The following is a 14,434-nucleotide window of genomic DNA, read 5'->3' on the forward strand; positions in this document are numbered from 1 at the left end:
ATGTAGGTATAGGTTAAAGGTACCTATATAAATTCATAACATACTGTGTTTGCACTTTGTAGTTATTATATTATTATTTGATGTTAGTGACATAATATAAATAACGGCAGGTAGTCGCTAATTTGTACACAAATTTATTGAAATGGTACCTATATATTATAAAATATAAATATGACTATACGAATTGTGAGCATAACCCAAACCAAACGATTAAACCCATATACAAGTACATGGGGAATGCAAGATATGTAGCTGCTTAATATCCTGCCAATTGATGCTCCCCTCACCATTCTTAAAATACAATCTCTTAACACGATTTTAAACAAAGTTTACAATATTATAATTTATAACATAATATATAGGTATTTCCTATAGGCTATAGTTATTTAATGGCAGAAATGTGCAGTCTGTCACTTCCACTCTAACTTCTAAGGTATAGACATCGAGCGGCGTGGTAATCTAAACAAATTTTATTACCGAGAATACTTATGATAGCAAGCCCGGAATACCAGACACTTATTTAGAGTGTCCCTTTAAACTTTAAACACTTTAATTTCAACCATATTTGCTTAAAACAAATGTAATAATTATTTTTACCGTTGTTCACATATTTTTTTTAATTTTGTAACATTTAAAATAATAATATTAATAATACAATAATAAAACTAGTAATGTAATTATGGAATAGTATATAATTATTTATTACTACATTAATGATACTAAAGTCACCATAGCCCACAATTACTGCAGTAGATTGCAAATTATATTTTAAGTATCTACTATATAATATATAATACATATAAATTAAATATCAATTAATACTTTTTTTTATTATTAAATTTTATTAGTTTTATATCAATTTATTGTGATATTATTGTTTAGTAATTTGGTGATTTTTCATAGTATAAAAATTTTCATTTTATTTTTTGAATCTGTGCATTAAAAAACTATTTTGTATAGAAAGAAATGGGCTTTGGCACCGTATATCCCCCCTTAACCAGATTTTGTTGAATATTTATTTTAAGTTTTAACACCCCAAAGGAGTTATGTGTACAGTTATAGAGTAGGTAATATAAATAATAATAATTAATAATAGCAGCCAGCAGGTAATTTTTATTTTCGTCTGACGTTTAAAAATATATATAGGTATATTTATTCCATTATAATACTACCTAGCATTATTCAATACAGCCGTCGAGCCAGCCCGGTGATTTTTTTGTAAGTACTTAATTCATTTTTTTTGTCTCTGACTCCCGCCAACGACCAACCACGTCGTCGTTTTATACATAACGGAAAATATAACCGTTGCCAAAAACGTTCAAAAGCGTAGCTGCGCTATAATATACCTACTATATTGGCATATTGCGTTACTTATAAATATTTTTCATGTTTTTTTCATCTCCAAACCGAGAACGAATGCGCCCACGAGAACCGTGTCAAATTGCGGTTTTTATTATCTACGAAAACACCGTCCGATAAATACCTACGTGATGGTAGTTAAATAATACTGTCTCACAATGTCCTATCCCATAGGCTATAATAATATCGTGTAGAACGTATAATCATAATTTATTATTAATATAGGTACACACTCGTCGTACGCGGTGTCTATTATAATATATAATAAATAATACTAATCGGTGTTATGATAACGATGAAATTACGAAAACGGTAGTAGGCCAGAGCGCCGGGACAGATTGCGATAACGACTGCATATTTTCGTATAAACCGTATCGTGACGTATGTATAAGACGTATCGAGTCAGTGCAATAGCTTGTCGCGGTAGTGAATATTTTATTATTAATGTCTACGAGGTAGGTTAACAACATATAATATGTATTTTATTGCGTGCCACCGATAGTATAATATATTATTAGTGTATTATTGTTATTCTGGACTCTGATAACTAGTGCGCGCGGTGTTGCCGACGACTACAACAGGACAGCGGAGTGGCAGGGGCACATAAATATATCAGCGATCTAATACAATATGTGTACGTAATACAATATTAATAATATATATTCTGCGATGACGAAAAACGAAAAACGTCGACAATTTTTGATTTTATACACGAAATGTTATAGGAACACAATATAATAAGTCGTGGCGATTCGTTTTTTGACGTAAAAAAAAAAAAAAAAAAACGGGGAAATATATTATTATGCTTTTATATTAACATCATCTCAATAGTCGTATTATCTGTTCCATCCGGTAGGCAGGTACCCAATAATAACGACAATACAACATGAAACCTATTTCGCACACACAATAAAACGACGACGACGATGACCGTCGCGGGGTCGCGTCTGCCGGCGGTGGCAAGCCGTCTCACTACTACTACACTACGACTACTACGACTACTACTACTACTACCACTACACACTACTATACCACCACCATAGTTCATCATCTACAACAACTACCACCGCAGCTGCCGCCACCGCCGCGTCACTACTACCACCGCATCGTCAAAAATGTGTGCGCGCGCGTTTGCCTGTGTGTGCGTATTTGCACCATGCGTGCGAGTCTGCGAGTCATGGGTGCGGACGCCCTCCGCGTGCCCGCACGGCGGGCGAGTGCGTGCGTCTGTCCGCTTGGCAGCGGCGCGCGCGCGCACGCATTAATGCTCCGTGTCCTGCGTCCGTGTGAGTGCTGGCGGCTGGTGCGCGCGCTTCGTGCGAGTGCGTGCGCGCGAGCACGATGTCCCAAGAGCGAGCCCGTGCGCTAGTGTGTCAGGTGTTTGTGTGCGCGTGTGTGTGTCGTATGCGCGCGCGTGTGTGTGTGTGATTAGAGAGCGATAGCATCGTTCCGTGTGTTATGTACGGTTTTCTCGCCACCGTGGTATTAACTCGAGTGTGTGCATGTGTGTGTGAGCGCCGCGCGAGCTTTTTGCCCAGGAGCGACTCGTCGCCGTCGTCGCCGCAGTTTCGCCGCAGTTGACTGTTTTTCGCGTACGCGTTTTTCACGCGCGCCGCCCGCCGTCGGTTTTTCTCGTTCGCGCCGCGTCACCGTCGGACATCATTCGTGTGTGCCGACTGCCGACGCCACCACCGCCGCCGCCGCCGCCGCCGTCGTCGTGTTTATCATCCGGTCGGTCGGTCGCCCGCCCTCCCGACAACAACCGCGACTACTGCCGTCGACACTGCATCCATCGCGGCACTTACGTATTGTGTTACCGTGTGTGTTGTTACAACCAAAAATACAATATAATATTATTATATTGCTACGACATAGGAGGTACACGTTATTTATTATTATTATTATTATTACTATTATTATTACTATTCATTACCTATTACAATATTTGTATCGTTTTCGTGGTGTGTGTGTGTGTGTGCGTGTGTGTGCGTGTGTATGCATGTGTGATTGCGCGACCGTGTGCATCGTATATTATAATAATTAATAATATTCCTATATGGCGGTGTCGGGTTTGTGTTCAGTTACGAATTTCGTGATTTCGGTTTAACGGTGATAATATTATCGCCGCCGTCGCGGTCCAAGCGCGTTGTGCCCGTTTCGATTTGATATCGATTTACGTTTTCCTCCGCGAAGGTTGAATCCGACCACCGCGTTTGCAGATCTTCCAAATCGGCTCCGCGACAATCGTTTGGAAACCATTAACGGCACGCAGTGCGATAAGATCGGTCGGCGTCGAAACGCGAACTCACCGTCTTCTGTGTACGCGAAACACGCGCTCGGTCTTGTCGTTTACCATGGTGGGTGCATGAGGTAATAAAGGTTAGTATGCGCTTATCGCCGCGGTGCATAAGTGCATCGCGATTGATTGACGCGCATCCGTTTGTTTGGTGTTTTTTTTTTAGGAGCGTAAGAACAGTTGTGCGCGCAACACCGACCTTAAGCACCTTGTACGGTTTTGTACACGACGATGTTCGGCTCTCTCGATGTCTCCTGAAATTGAATTCGTACGAGTAAAATAGAACTGAATAATGCGCCCATATAGGATTACATGCTTGTCGTAATCATTCAGTTGCATTGCATTCTTCATGCCATCGACATGCCAGTTATCAATAATCTTTTAAGTGTAAATCACAACTCAATTGTTTTTAATAACAAACTAACACACAAGTCGCCAAACTTGCTCCGAGAATCATTGATTATTTCATGCCGTGCCCACAACTAAAAGGTCGTTCAGTTTTCAACCACATATGGCAGGACTTACTGAATGATCGTGACTGCTTAAGTAAAACAGAAAACAAAACTTAATGTTATGTAGGCCGCTTTATCCTTATATAAGGTCTATGAAGGGTGCTCAACAACATTGGAATATTGTGGAGTGATAGCATTTTCTTCATACATACCATCGTTTATGTACCTATATAAGTATATTTTATATGATCCCCATAGTGGAGGGTAAAAAGTCAGCACCCTGTTAATAACCCTGGTTAGGTTAGGTCTGCCGTAAACTAGGTACATTTATACCTGGTTGTAGTAGCTAAATTGTTGTTGTCATGATGTCACCAACTCTTTGAGGTTATTACTTGTTGATACATATTATCACTTATTTAATGGTGTTGCATTAACTTATACTTTTGACGAATTCTTATTTTTTGTCATTAATTTGTATTCTATTACTTAGTTTTGTAAATTTTTAAACATATCATAAATATCGACAATTAATATAACAAGGCTGATATTTATTTTAAATGTTAGTTTAATATTATAATAAGTTATAATCACTTATTCTTGTAACGTATACAGTTTATGATATTTACCTTTGTTAAAACTATTTTTTGTTTTATTTTCAGGTTGCAAATTCATGGTGTTTATTTTATCGCATAAGATAAGATAGTTTTATAGTATTACAACTTATAAACAATGAATCATCTCAATCAGTGATATATTCTCGGATTCATCAAATCTTAACATTTTCGTAGTTTATTTTATTCCATACATAATACTAATTTCAAGTTATTTATAAAGACCATTGTGCGATAGTAAATTGAATAATTATACATTAGTCACTACTCCGCATACGGACAATGTTCATTAAATTTGCTGATTTGATTGTATCACAACAGCATTATAAATATCTACAAAACGACGGTCAATCACCACACAGGCGTTTTATCATTTCAATACTCAATAACGATCCAAACAAGCTGTCTACATACAGGCAAACAGTTGTTGGTTTATAGAGTTGTTGACTATAACAAAAGTTAATTCTTGAAAAACATTTAACAAAATGCGATTATATCAAGAAGAATAATATTAATGAAACAGTAAATGTTTATATTATAATTACATTGTGTTTCTGTCGTTTAATTGACAATAGTCACAGAAAATTGATTTAAACTCTGATTTTGTGTAAACAAAAAAAAAGATTTCGCATTTGCTTATATAGAGCATGTCAAACACGGCGGCTACTGCTTCTAGTGCTGGTAGTGCTGCTAGCGGTGGAACTACTGCATCAACTGGTGCGGCCACAACATTTGTCGACCGCATCGACCCATTCACAAAGATATCTGTGTTGAAACGCAAAACGAAGCGTTCACAGGGCTCATCGTCTTCTTCTAGATACCGTACGTGTTCAGACGTTGAATTACAGCCTTTACCGTTGTTAAAGGGTGAGTAAGAGTTATCAGTACTATTAATAATTTATACTCTTTAATATTCATAGTTTTTTTGATCATTTTGTTATCAAAACTCATCTATCTAGTTAATTAATTTATTATTCTATAATATAAGATTATCTACAGATAAGTGTACACAATATATTATGAAGTTACCTACTAATTTACTATAATTTATTATACTTAAAAAGTTATTTTAAAATACTGAAATACATAACTTGTTTCATTTTAATAGGTACATAAAAATGAAGTAATATTTTTAGGTAACTAATATCCATAACACATTTATATATGAGTTATATAGAAAGTAAAGATAAAATATTTTTTTTAAATCAAGGTGCATTTGTACTGGTATATTGTTATTCAATAACTGTTCAGATTATTGAATTTTGTAGGCGTGGTACCAGTTAACACTACGGGTGCTTCTTTTGGTAGTTTTTAATATTGCTCAAAACCTCTTCAATATCTATTCTGTGGCCTACTGTGATATAATATCTGTACATTTCATAAATGTATGAATTTTTGATTTTTAAAAAATGTTACTTTATGTTCTAAATTATCCTTGTACAATTAAGATAAGTGATTTTGTAAAATAGTTAATATAATATAGGTAGCTAAAGATTTATTAGTCCATTTGTTTATCTTTTTGAAAGTTATTAAATTATAATTCATAGAATTTTTGTATGAAGATATATTTTATATTTTATTAGAAAAAACTGTTTTTACTCATCAAGGTCTCAGATAATATAAAATACTTTCATTCGGTATATATAAAACTGTGTTATTTTAAAATTTGTTTAGCAATTTTTGAAATCTACCTATAAAATATTTTTTTCATACCTGTTAGGTGTATTTATATATATTAATAATAATAATAACTTTATTTCAGAAATATTAATATACATTTAGAATTTAAACAAAATTATTTTTAATCCAATCTCTAAGTATACTTGTTTTAGGTTGGATGAGTTTTAATATTACAATAAATGTAAAAAAAAGAAAAGAAAAAGTGAAACATTAATAATAACAAGCCAGTAAAATATATGTTTGTAAATTTTCCTTAAATAAGATTGAAATTAAATTTCTACTTTCAAATATTTTATATATCTAAATATATTTTAATTAATTAAATTAAATCAAGTAAATAACTCTTATTGGTGTGTATAGTAAAAATTTAATGTAGCTAAATATTAAATTACTTATGTAACATTGATGTATACACAAATATATGTATTAAATTAATGTGTTATATCCATAGAGTAATATATTGAGCCTAAAGAAAATAAGGAAAATTGAAATTCAAAAATGGTTAACGATTTTATTAAAATTTAATTTTTAAATTGTTATGATCAACTTAACTTTTAAGTACTTATAATATTATATCCATTTCTTATTATTATCCAATTGCTTAGCTAATTAAAAAAATGTTTGTGTGTTAGAATCCTAACAAAAAAAAATATGAGTTATCAAACGTTATTAAGTTTTTAATTATTGTATATTATGATATGTGTTTTAGTCTAATCTAATACATACACAGTAAAAAATTATTAAAATTTTTTCTTATATTTATGCAATTTTTTTCTGCAGATGTAACTGCTCAGGAACAGGAAGAGTTAATGATAAGAAAACTCCGACAGTGTTCAGTGCCTTTTGATTTTATGGATCCCATGGCGGAACTCAAGGGCAAGGAAATAAAGCGTGATACACTTAACGAATTGGTTGATTATGTATCAACGTCACGGGGTGTATTGACAGAGAATATGTATCCAGAAATCATTAAAATGGTATGAAATAACTTATTATTGAGTTTTTTTAATAATAATAATAATTTTTTTATTTATCATAAAATTTCAATCAATTGTAATCATATTGTAAACAAAAAGGTTTATAATATATTAGCATTAATTAGTCAATAGTCGTATTTATGTATTATAGTTTTCTATCATCAAATGATTAATTTAATTATTTTATGTTATTGTAGTTGCTAGTTTACAAATACACACTTGTATTGTATTACTGTATAGTATTTTAGAATAAAAAGATAAATTGGTATTAGTTTCTTTAAAAAAAAATAGATTTAATCATATCGCACTATACCCTCACTTTTTTCATTCTAGGATTTAGTTGAGATACTGAAAATTTTAAATTTTTTGAGGTAAAAATACAGTATAATAAACCTTTGGTTTTATAGTTATTTTTTCCTAATATGAAAATCAGTAGATAGTTTGATAAAATTTTTTACTAAAATAGTTAAATTTACAATGCTATTTACATTCTGTTTTCTTTTATATGTATTTCAATAGTCTTAGGACATAGTGTTTGTATTCAAAATGATAATACTATAAATCAATAATACTGTTCTCAAGCTTTTGATTTCCATGCCCCTTTTCATACTGTTATATGATGTCATGCCCCTCTTCACCACTATACGATTGAAGTATGATTAATAAAGGATAATTATACATATTTATTTATTTATATATATTTTACGCCAATCGGCAGTTAACAATAGGATACATATAAGTAGGCAATAACAATTTAGTAACAGTAACAAGCAATAACAAAGCTATACAATAAAAAGAAAAAAAACATACGAGGTTAAAATATTATATCAAATTACCACACCACCAATAATTATATTAATTAAAAACAAAATTATAAACTGAAACAAAATTTTTTCAATTTGGTATGTAAGCTAAAATACAATTAATTAAATTATTAATTTGTATTTTGTTCATTGTATTACATCATCAGTTTAATTATAATATTTATATGTTTTATAACTATTTAGTATTCTAAAAATACAGCTGATGTACATACTATATGTATATAGTACATAATACATACCAATGTTATTAATTAAACAGTATTCTCTGAATTATTGAAGTAAATGTTATTACTTAATAATGCTAATTAAAATATAAATAATCATAAACAACATTTTCATGTTTGGTGATTTTTAAAAAAAATTCATACCTCCCTAGGAGATTGTGACTCCCAGATTGAGAACAATTGCTTTAGATTATATGCTGAGTATTCTAAGTCTATATTATGATTTATGATTAAACAAATTACAATTTTCATTGAGATATTTGTTATTACATAACTAGCCACTCCAAACATAAATAACCTGGTTATAGTTTTCTCCAAGCATAATTAATTTCTTCTTTTTTTTTTCATAAGTATCCATATTGAATGAATCACAAAATAAAGTCTACAATAACCTGAACACATACTTAAGTAAATTATTATCAGATTCAGATTTCTCCTAAAACATTAATTTATATTAATGACACTAATGGGGAAATTAAATTGGGAAATATTTGATTACTATCAACAAACTATATTTATTTTATTAAATACGGGCTAGGCTCAAAGTACAGTTTATATGTAAGTAATTAACATATATAAGGTGCCCAAAATCAAATTTTTTAAGCAAGATCCCAGATTATCATGTAAATATAAATATTGTGCATTGTATAGTTGAACATCTATAGATAAAAAAAAAAATAAATAAATATGTATTATAATAATATCGGTAAACATAATAATAAACTGTCCAGCAGTAATTAATTAAATTGGTTTAAGGTTAACGGAGAAAACTTGGTTGAATGTAAATTTGGACTGTTGATATACTATTTACTCTATAATTATTTAATATTTTAGCTGTAATCAATTCATTTATTGGTGGTTATAGCTTTAATTTTGATAGATTAACTATTATTTTAATTATAAACTACTTTGATACAAAAACATTGTTAATTTGTTTGTTTAGATTTCTTCAAATTTATTCAGAACACTGCCACCCAGTGATAATCCAGATTTTGACCCCGAAGAAGATGATCCTACATTGGAAGCATCATGGCCTCATTTAACTGTAAATATATGTATTTATTAAATAATTTAAATAATAAGAAACAAAAAACGTTTCCACGTTTTATTTTATTTAAGGTTATTAATAAAGATAAATTATTAATATTATTTACTATTTCATTTCTAATAAAGTTATTCATGTTTTTATTTGTCTTAAATAATGCGATAGTTTTATAATCATTAAATTTGTTTAATTGATTTCAGCTTGTTTATGAATTGTTTTTACGCTTTTTGGAATCGCCAGACTTTCAACCAGCCATTGGCAAGAAAGTCATTGATCAGAAATTTGTGTTGCAGGTAATAATGATAATTGATAACTGACCGGAAAAAAGTATTAAAATTCTATTGAGATACTTATGCCAGCTATTATGCTTATTGGACACTAAGTTGTCTATAAAATGTTTTTAAAGTGCTCAAAGATAGATTATTTTAATAACATAAGCTGCCAATAATATTTATTACCTATATTATATAATTTAAAATAGATTTAAAAGGAAATCAATAATTATATGTTATATTATAATAATGCCATTAATTAATAATTAGTAATCCTAATAAGTAATAAAATGTTTTTTGAGTAAGATGAACATAAAAATATTTATCTATAATAGTTATAACCTAGTTTATATGTTTTTAAAATAAGTATTTAGTTATCTCATGCTCAGATATTTTTCACCAAAATTAGAGTTAGTATTTACATTTATAAAAACTCAAACTATTTTAAAAACTAATTTAATATATATTATGCAGCTCCTTGAATTATTTGATACGGAGGACCCACGGGAGAGAGACTTCCTCAAGACTGTGTTGCATCGCATTTATGGAAAATTCCTGGGCTTGCGTGCTTTTATTCGCAAGCAAATCAACAATATATTTTTAAGGTTTGTTTGGAAAAAAATTTATAGGCATTTAGTATTTTCAAATAAATATAATATATTATAGTCAATTATTATTATAAAATTTATCAAAATAAATGTGTTTATTAGGTTCATTTATGAAACAGAACATTTTAATGGTGTTGGTGAACTATTAGAAATACTAGGAAGGTAATTTAATACATATTTATTTACTATTATAATTTGTTTAGTTATATGTAAATCAAAAAGTTAATATAAAAAAAAATTATTTTTGTCCACATAAGCATTATCAATGGGTTTGCACTCCCTTTGAAGAACGAACACAAGCAGTTCCTGGTTAAAGTGCTCATACCTTTGCACAAAGTCAAATGCTTAAGTCTGTATCATGCACAATTAGCTTATTGTGTTGTTCAATTTATTGAAAAGGATAGCTCTTTAACTGAATCTGTCATTCGAGGCTTACTCAAGTATTGGCCAAAAACGTGTAGCCTAAAAGAGGTAAAGCAAACCTCAAATATTATTATAAGAATATTATAAAATAACTTATTTGTTATTATAATTATGCAATTATGTATTTTTGATTCTGAAAAGAAGGGTTAGATGATTTCTAAACTTTTGATTTTAATCATAAAATAATTTAAAGATTTAAGTTCATTAAATATTATTATTTAAATATTAGTATTTATTACTAATTTTAAAAAAATTACTTATCATTGCAAATGATAATTTTTTTTTGAAAGATGACTTTTCTTATTAGTTTGCATATTAACTTTGCTTAACAGTTTTATTCTATTTTAATTTTTTAATTTACAGGTTATGTTCCTTGGTGAAATGGAAGAAATACTTGATGTTGTTGAACCATTACAATTTCAAAAAATTGAAACACATCTATTTAAACAAATTGCTCGTTGCGTATCCAGTGCTCATTTTCAGGCATGATTATTTTTATTTCAATTTTTATGTTGTGTATTAAATATAATTAATGTAGTATATCTACAAACCTTTTAAATATTGAAAATAGTATGATTCAGTAGTTTATTTTTGATAGTGATTGTGGTTTTAAAAATTAAATTTTTTTGTTTGAAGTTTGAACTATGATTTTGAATCTTGAAATTGCAGAAAAGTAAATTAAATGAACCTGTATTGTAGCTTAAACATTTAAAATAAGTTTCTTAAGTATAAATAAGATAAATAAAATAAATAATAAAAAATAAAATATACAGATTTAATACTAATAATAAAATATTTTATGAATTCAAAAACTTTATTTTTCTTGGTTATTAGATATTGATTTTGATTTTGATACCCTGGAAAATTAAAATTGATTATCAGGTGTATTATTTCTAATATATTATTTGTTTACAGTTTAAAGCTGTGTTAATTAGTATGCTATCTATAAATTATTAATTTATAAATGTTTTATTTCATGTAATTATATTTTTAAATTTAGGTTGCCGAACGAGCGTTATATTTGTGGAACAACGAATACATTATGAGTCTGATAGAAGAAAATAACCAGACAATCATGCCAATCATGTTTCCAGCGCTATACCGCATCAGTAAGGAACATTGGAATCAAACCATTGTAGCATTAGTTTATAATGTACTGAAAACTTTCATGGAAATGAATAGTCAACTTTTCGACGAATTAACTGCTAATTACAAAGCAGAACGACAAAAGTAAAAACTAATAATAAAAATTTATAATAAGTAATAATTTTTCTAATTTTGTTGTATTTTTATAGAGAGAAGAAAAAGGAAACTGAACGTGAAGAGTTATGGAAACGATTGGGACAACTGGAAATATCTCATGTCCGTGGTAAACCATCTACACCGTCACTAATATCAGTAGATAATAACAACAAGACTAGTAGTAATAATAGTTTGGATTCTATACAAACAGCAGTAACAACATCAGCAGCACCAATAGCAGCAGCACCAATAGCAGCATCTCCAATTGCAGCACAACAACAGTAGTAGGAGTGGTAGTAGCAGCGATAATAATTATTTGTCATTCAATACATACATGTACCCATGTATATGTATAATCTATATATTTATTTATATACACAGATTTTTACATGCATTGTGTGTATTATAGTTGTGTACAATTAAAGATCAAAACATTAAGATATGAAGTGGTGGCATTTTAAAAAAATACAATGAACGTACAGTGTTGTTATCGGTGCACACATGCTGTTATAGCGTGTTTGTATATTTTATATTCAATAGTATTTGTATGGTAATATATGTGATTACATATGCTCCACATTAAAATTATGTTTTACAAAAATATCATCCGAGAGAAAAAAATTATGGGGAATGTTAATAATAATGGAATATAACATACTTGAAAGTTCTGTGAATATTTATTTTATGTGTATGAGATTTTCATGAAGAATAAAATATTGGAGAAATTAAATATGTGATGTAAAACATGTTTACATACATGTTCTTATTTTTATTAAATGTATATTATGTGAATTGTTCGATATTATGTACTCAAAAATGTGACGTTATCAATGTTATTCTATTAATTTGATATATTCACAATAACAATCAACACATGTGTAAACGCGAATAACTAATGCAAACTGTGGCGTTATAAAAATTTTAATTTTTTAATTATTAATGTAAATTAAATTAGATTTAACCCTCTCCCCCTGTGTAAGCGTGTGCGTGTGTAAATAATATTAGATTAATTAAATATTAAAAATTGTTATTTTTTAATAATTATATATATAAATATATTATATAATATATAATGTAAACATTCTTAACTGTTAGAAATGGTAGTAGTAGAAGTGGTAGTAGTAGTAATAGTAGTAGTAATAATAATAATAATAATATTAATAATAATAATCATAATAATAATAATAATAGTAGTGGTATAATTAGTAGGAGTTTAAAAATATTATTAAATAACAAAATACATAAATTAACTAATTATATATACTGATCTGTAAATAATTTAATAATTGAACAATCAGTGATCAGATGTCTCAATAATGGTGTTATCATTATTATGATTATGATTACTGATATCCATCGTGGCTCCACTGCTGCTACTCCTAATTTTTTTTTCCATTGTTGTGTCTTAAGATAAAATTAATTTTTTTTAAAGATAAAATATATTTTAACAGTGTCGTTGTTGATGCTTTAACCTTAACTATTAGTAATTACACTTATACTACTGCTACTACTACTGCTATTACTACTACTACTATTACTACTATTACTACAACTATTACTACTACTATTATTATTATTATTTATAATTATGAATATTATACGTATATTAACTATATGAATGTTTCATTTCTCGCGCGCGCGATAGTCTTTATGTAGTTTGTAAATCAATATTATAACGAAATTATTATTATTTGTTGTCGTTAATGCGTGTGCGCTCGCGAGAGTTATAAAATTCTGATATATATATATATATATGTACAAAACTGAAAATTTCAATCTTTTAATCCAATGAAAATCCGTATAGATAGTAAACATACACTCCATATGTACATATACACATATATATATTTATCTATGTGTGTGTGTGTGTGTGTGTGTGTGTGTATTTTTTTAAATGGAAAATATTATATATTACATAAACACGAGGAAGATACACACAATTATTATATATTACTATATTATTACTATCATTAGATCATTATAATTATTATTGTAATTATATAAATTATAAAATATTATTAAAAAAAATGACATTATAGTTTTTTTTTTATTATTAATTTACGTTAACCTATTATTCGGAGAGGTCAAAATATCAAAATTACTAGTAGTTTTTGATAGATGATTAAATCATTAAATGTGTATTATTTTATTGTTATTTCTAGTAAAATTTAATTGCAGGTACAAGGTATAATTGGTATATATTATCCCAAATTTGTTACCTTTAATAATGATTGTTTTTAAATGGTATATTATGATAGTATCTCTAAAAGTAATAACACCTAAAAGGTTAAAACCCTACTGAATCAGAGGGTTTTTGTACTTATTGATTTGATGTTCTAATAAATATTAAAATTCTATTTTAAAAAAAAAAATCTACATCAATACATTTTATTGCATTCTTTTAGTTTCTAACATATATCA

General features: G+C 28.9%; 1 protein-coding gene across 3 annotated transcripts; it reads left to right on the forward strand.

The window, feature by feature from the left end:
- The first annotated feature begins 1,787 nt into the window (after positions 1-1,787).
- LOC132924044 (serine/threonine-protein phosphatase 2A 56 kDa regulatory subunit epsilon isoform) lies at positions 1,788-14,044 on the forward strand. Of its 3 annotated transcripts, none has more exons than XM_060988112.1 (11): positions 1,788-1,993; positions 4,767-5,585; positions 7,179-7,375; positions 9,367-9,468; positions 9,669-9,761; positions 10,215-10,345; positions 10,451-10,510; positions 10,606-10,819; positions 11,135-11,254; positions 11,772-12,001; positions 12,067-14,044. In XM_060988112.1, the coding sequence occupies exons 2-11, from the start codon at positions 5,366-5,368 to the stop codon at positions 12,296-12,298; spliced, it is 1,599 nt and encodes a 532-aa protein (XP_060844095.1). In that variant the 5' UTR covers positions 1,788-1,993; positions 4,767-5,365; the 3' UTR covers positions 12,299-14,044. The 3 variants fall into 3 exon arrangements, with proteins under 3 accessions (XP_060844095.1, XP_060844092.1, XP_060844093.1); XM_060988109.1 differs by lacking the exon at positions 1,788-1,993 and adding an exon at positions 2,701-3,237; XM_060988110.1 differs by lacking the exon at positions 1,788-1,993 and adding an exon at positions 3,335-3,738.
- The last annotated feature ends 390 nt before the right edge of the window (positions 14,045-14,434 follow it).

This window comes from Rhopalosiphum padi, chromosome 3 (genome assembly GCF_020882245.1).
Source record: "Rhopalosiphum padi isolate XX-2018 chromosome 3, ASM2088224v1, whole genome shotgun sequence".
Taxonomy (NCBI): Eukaryota; Metazoa; Arthropoda; class Insecta; order Hemiptera; family Aphididae; genus Rhopalosiphum; species Rhopalosiphum padi.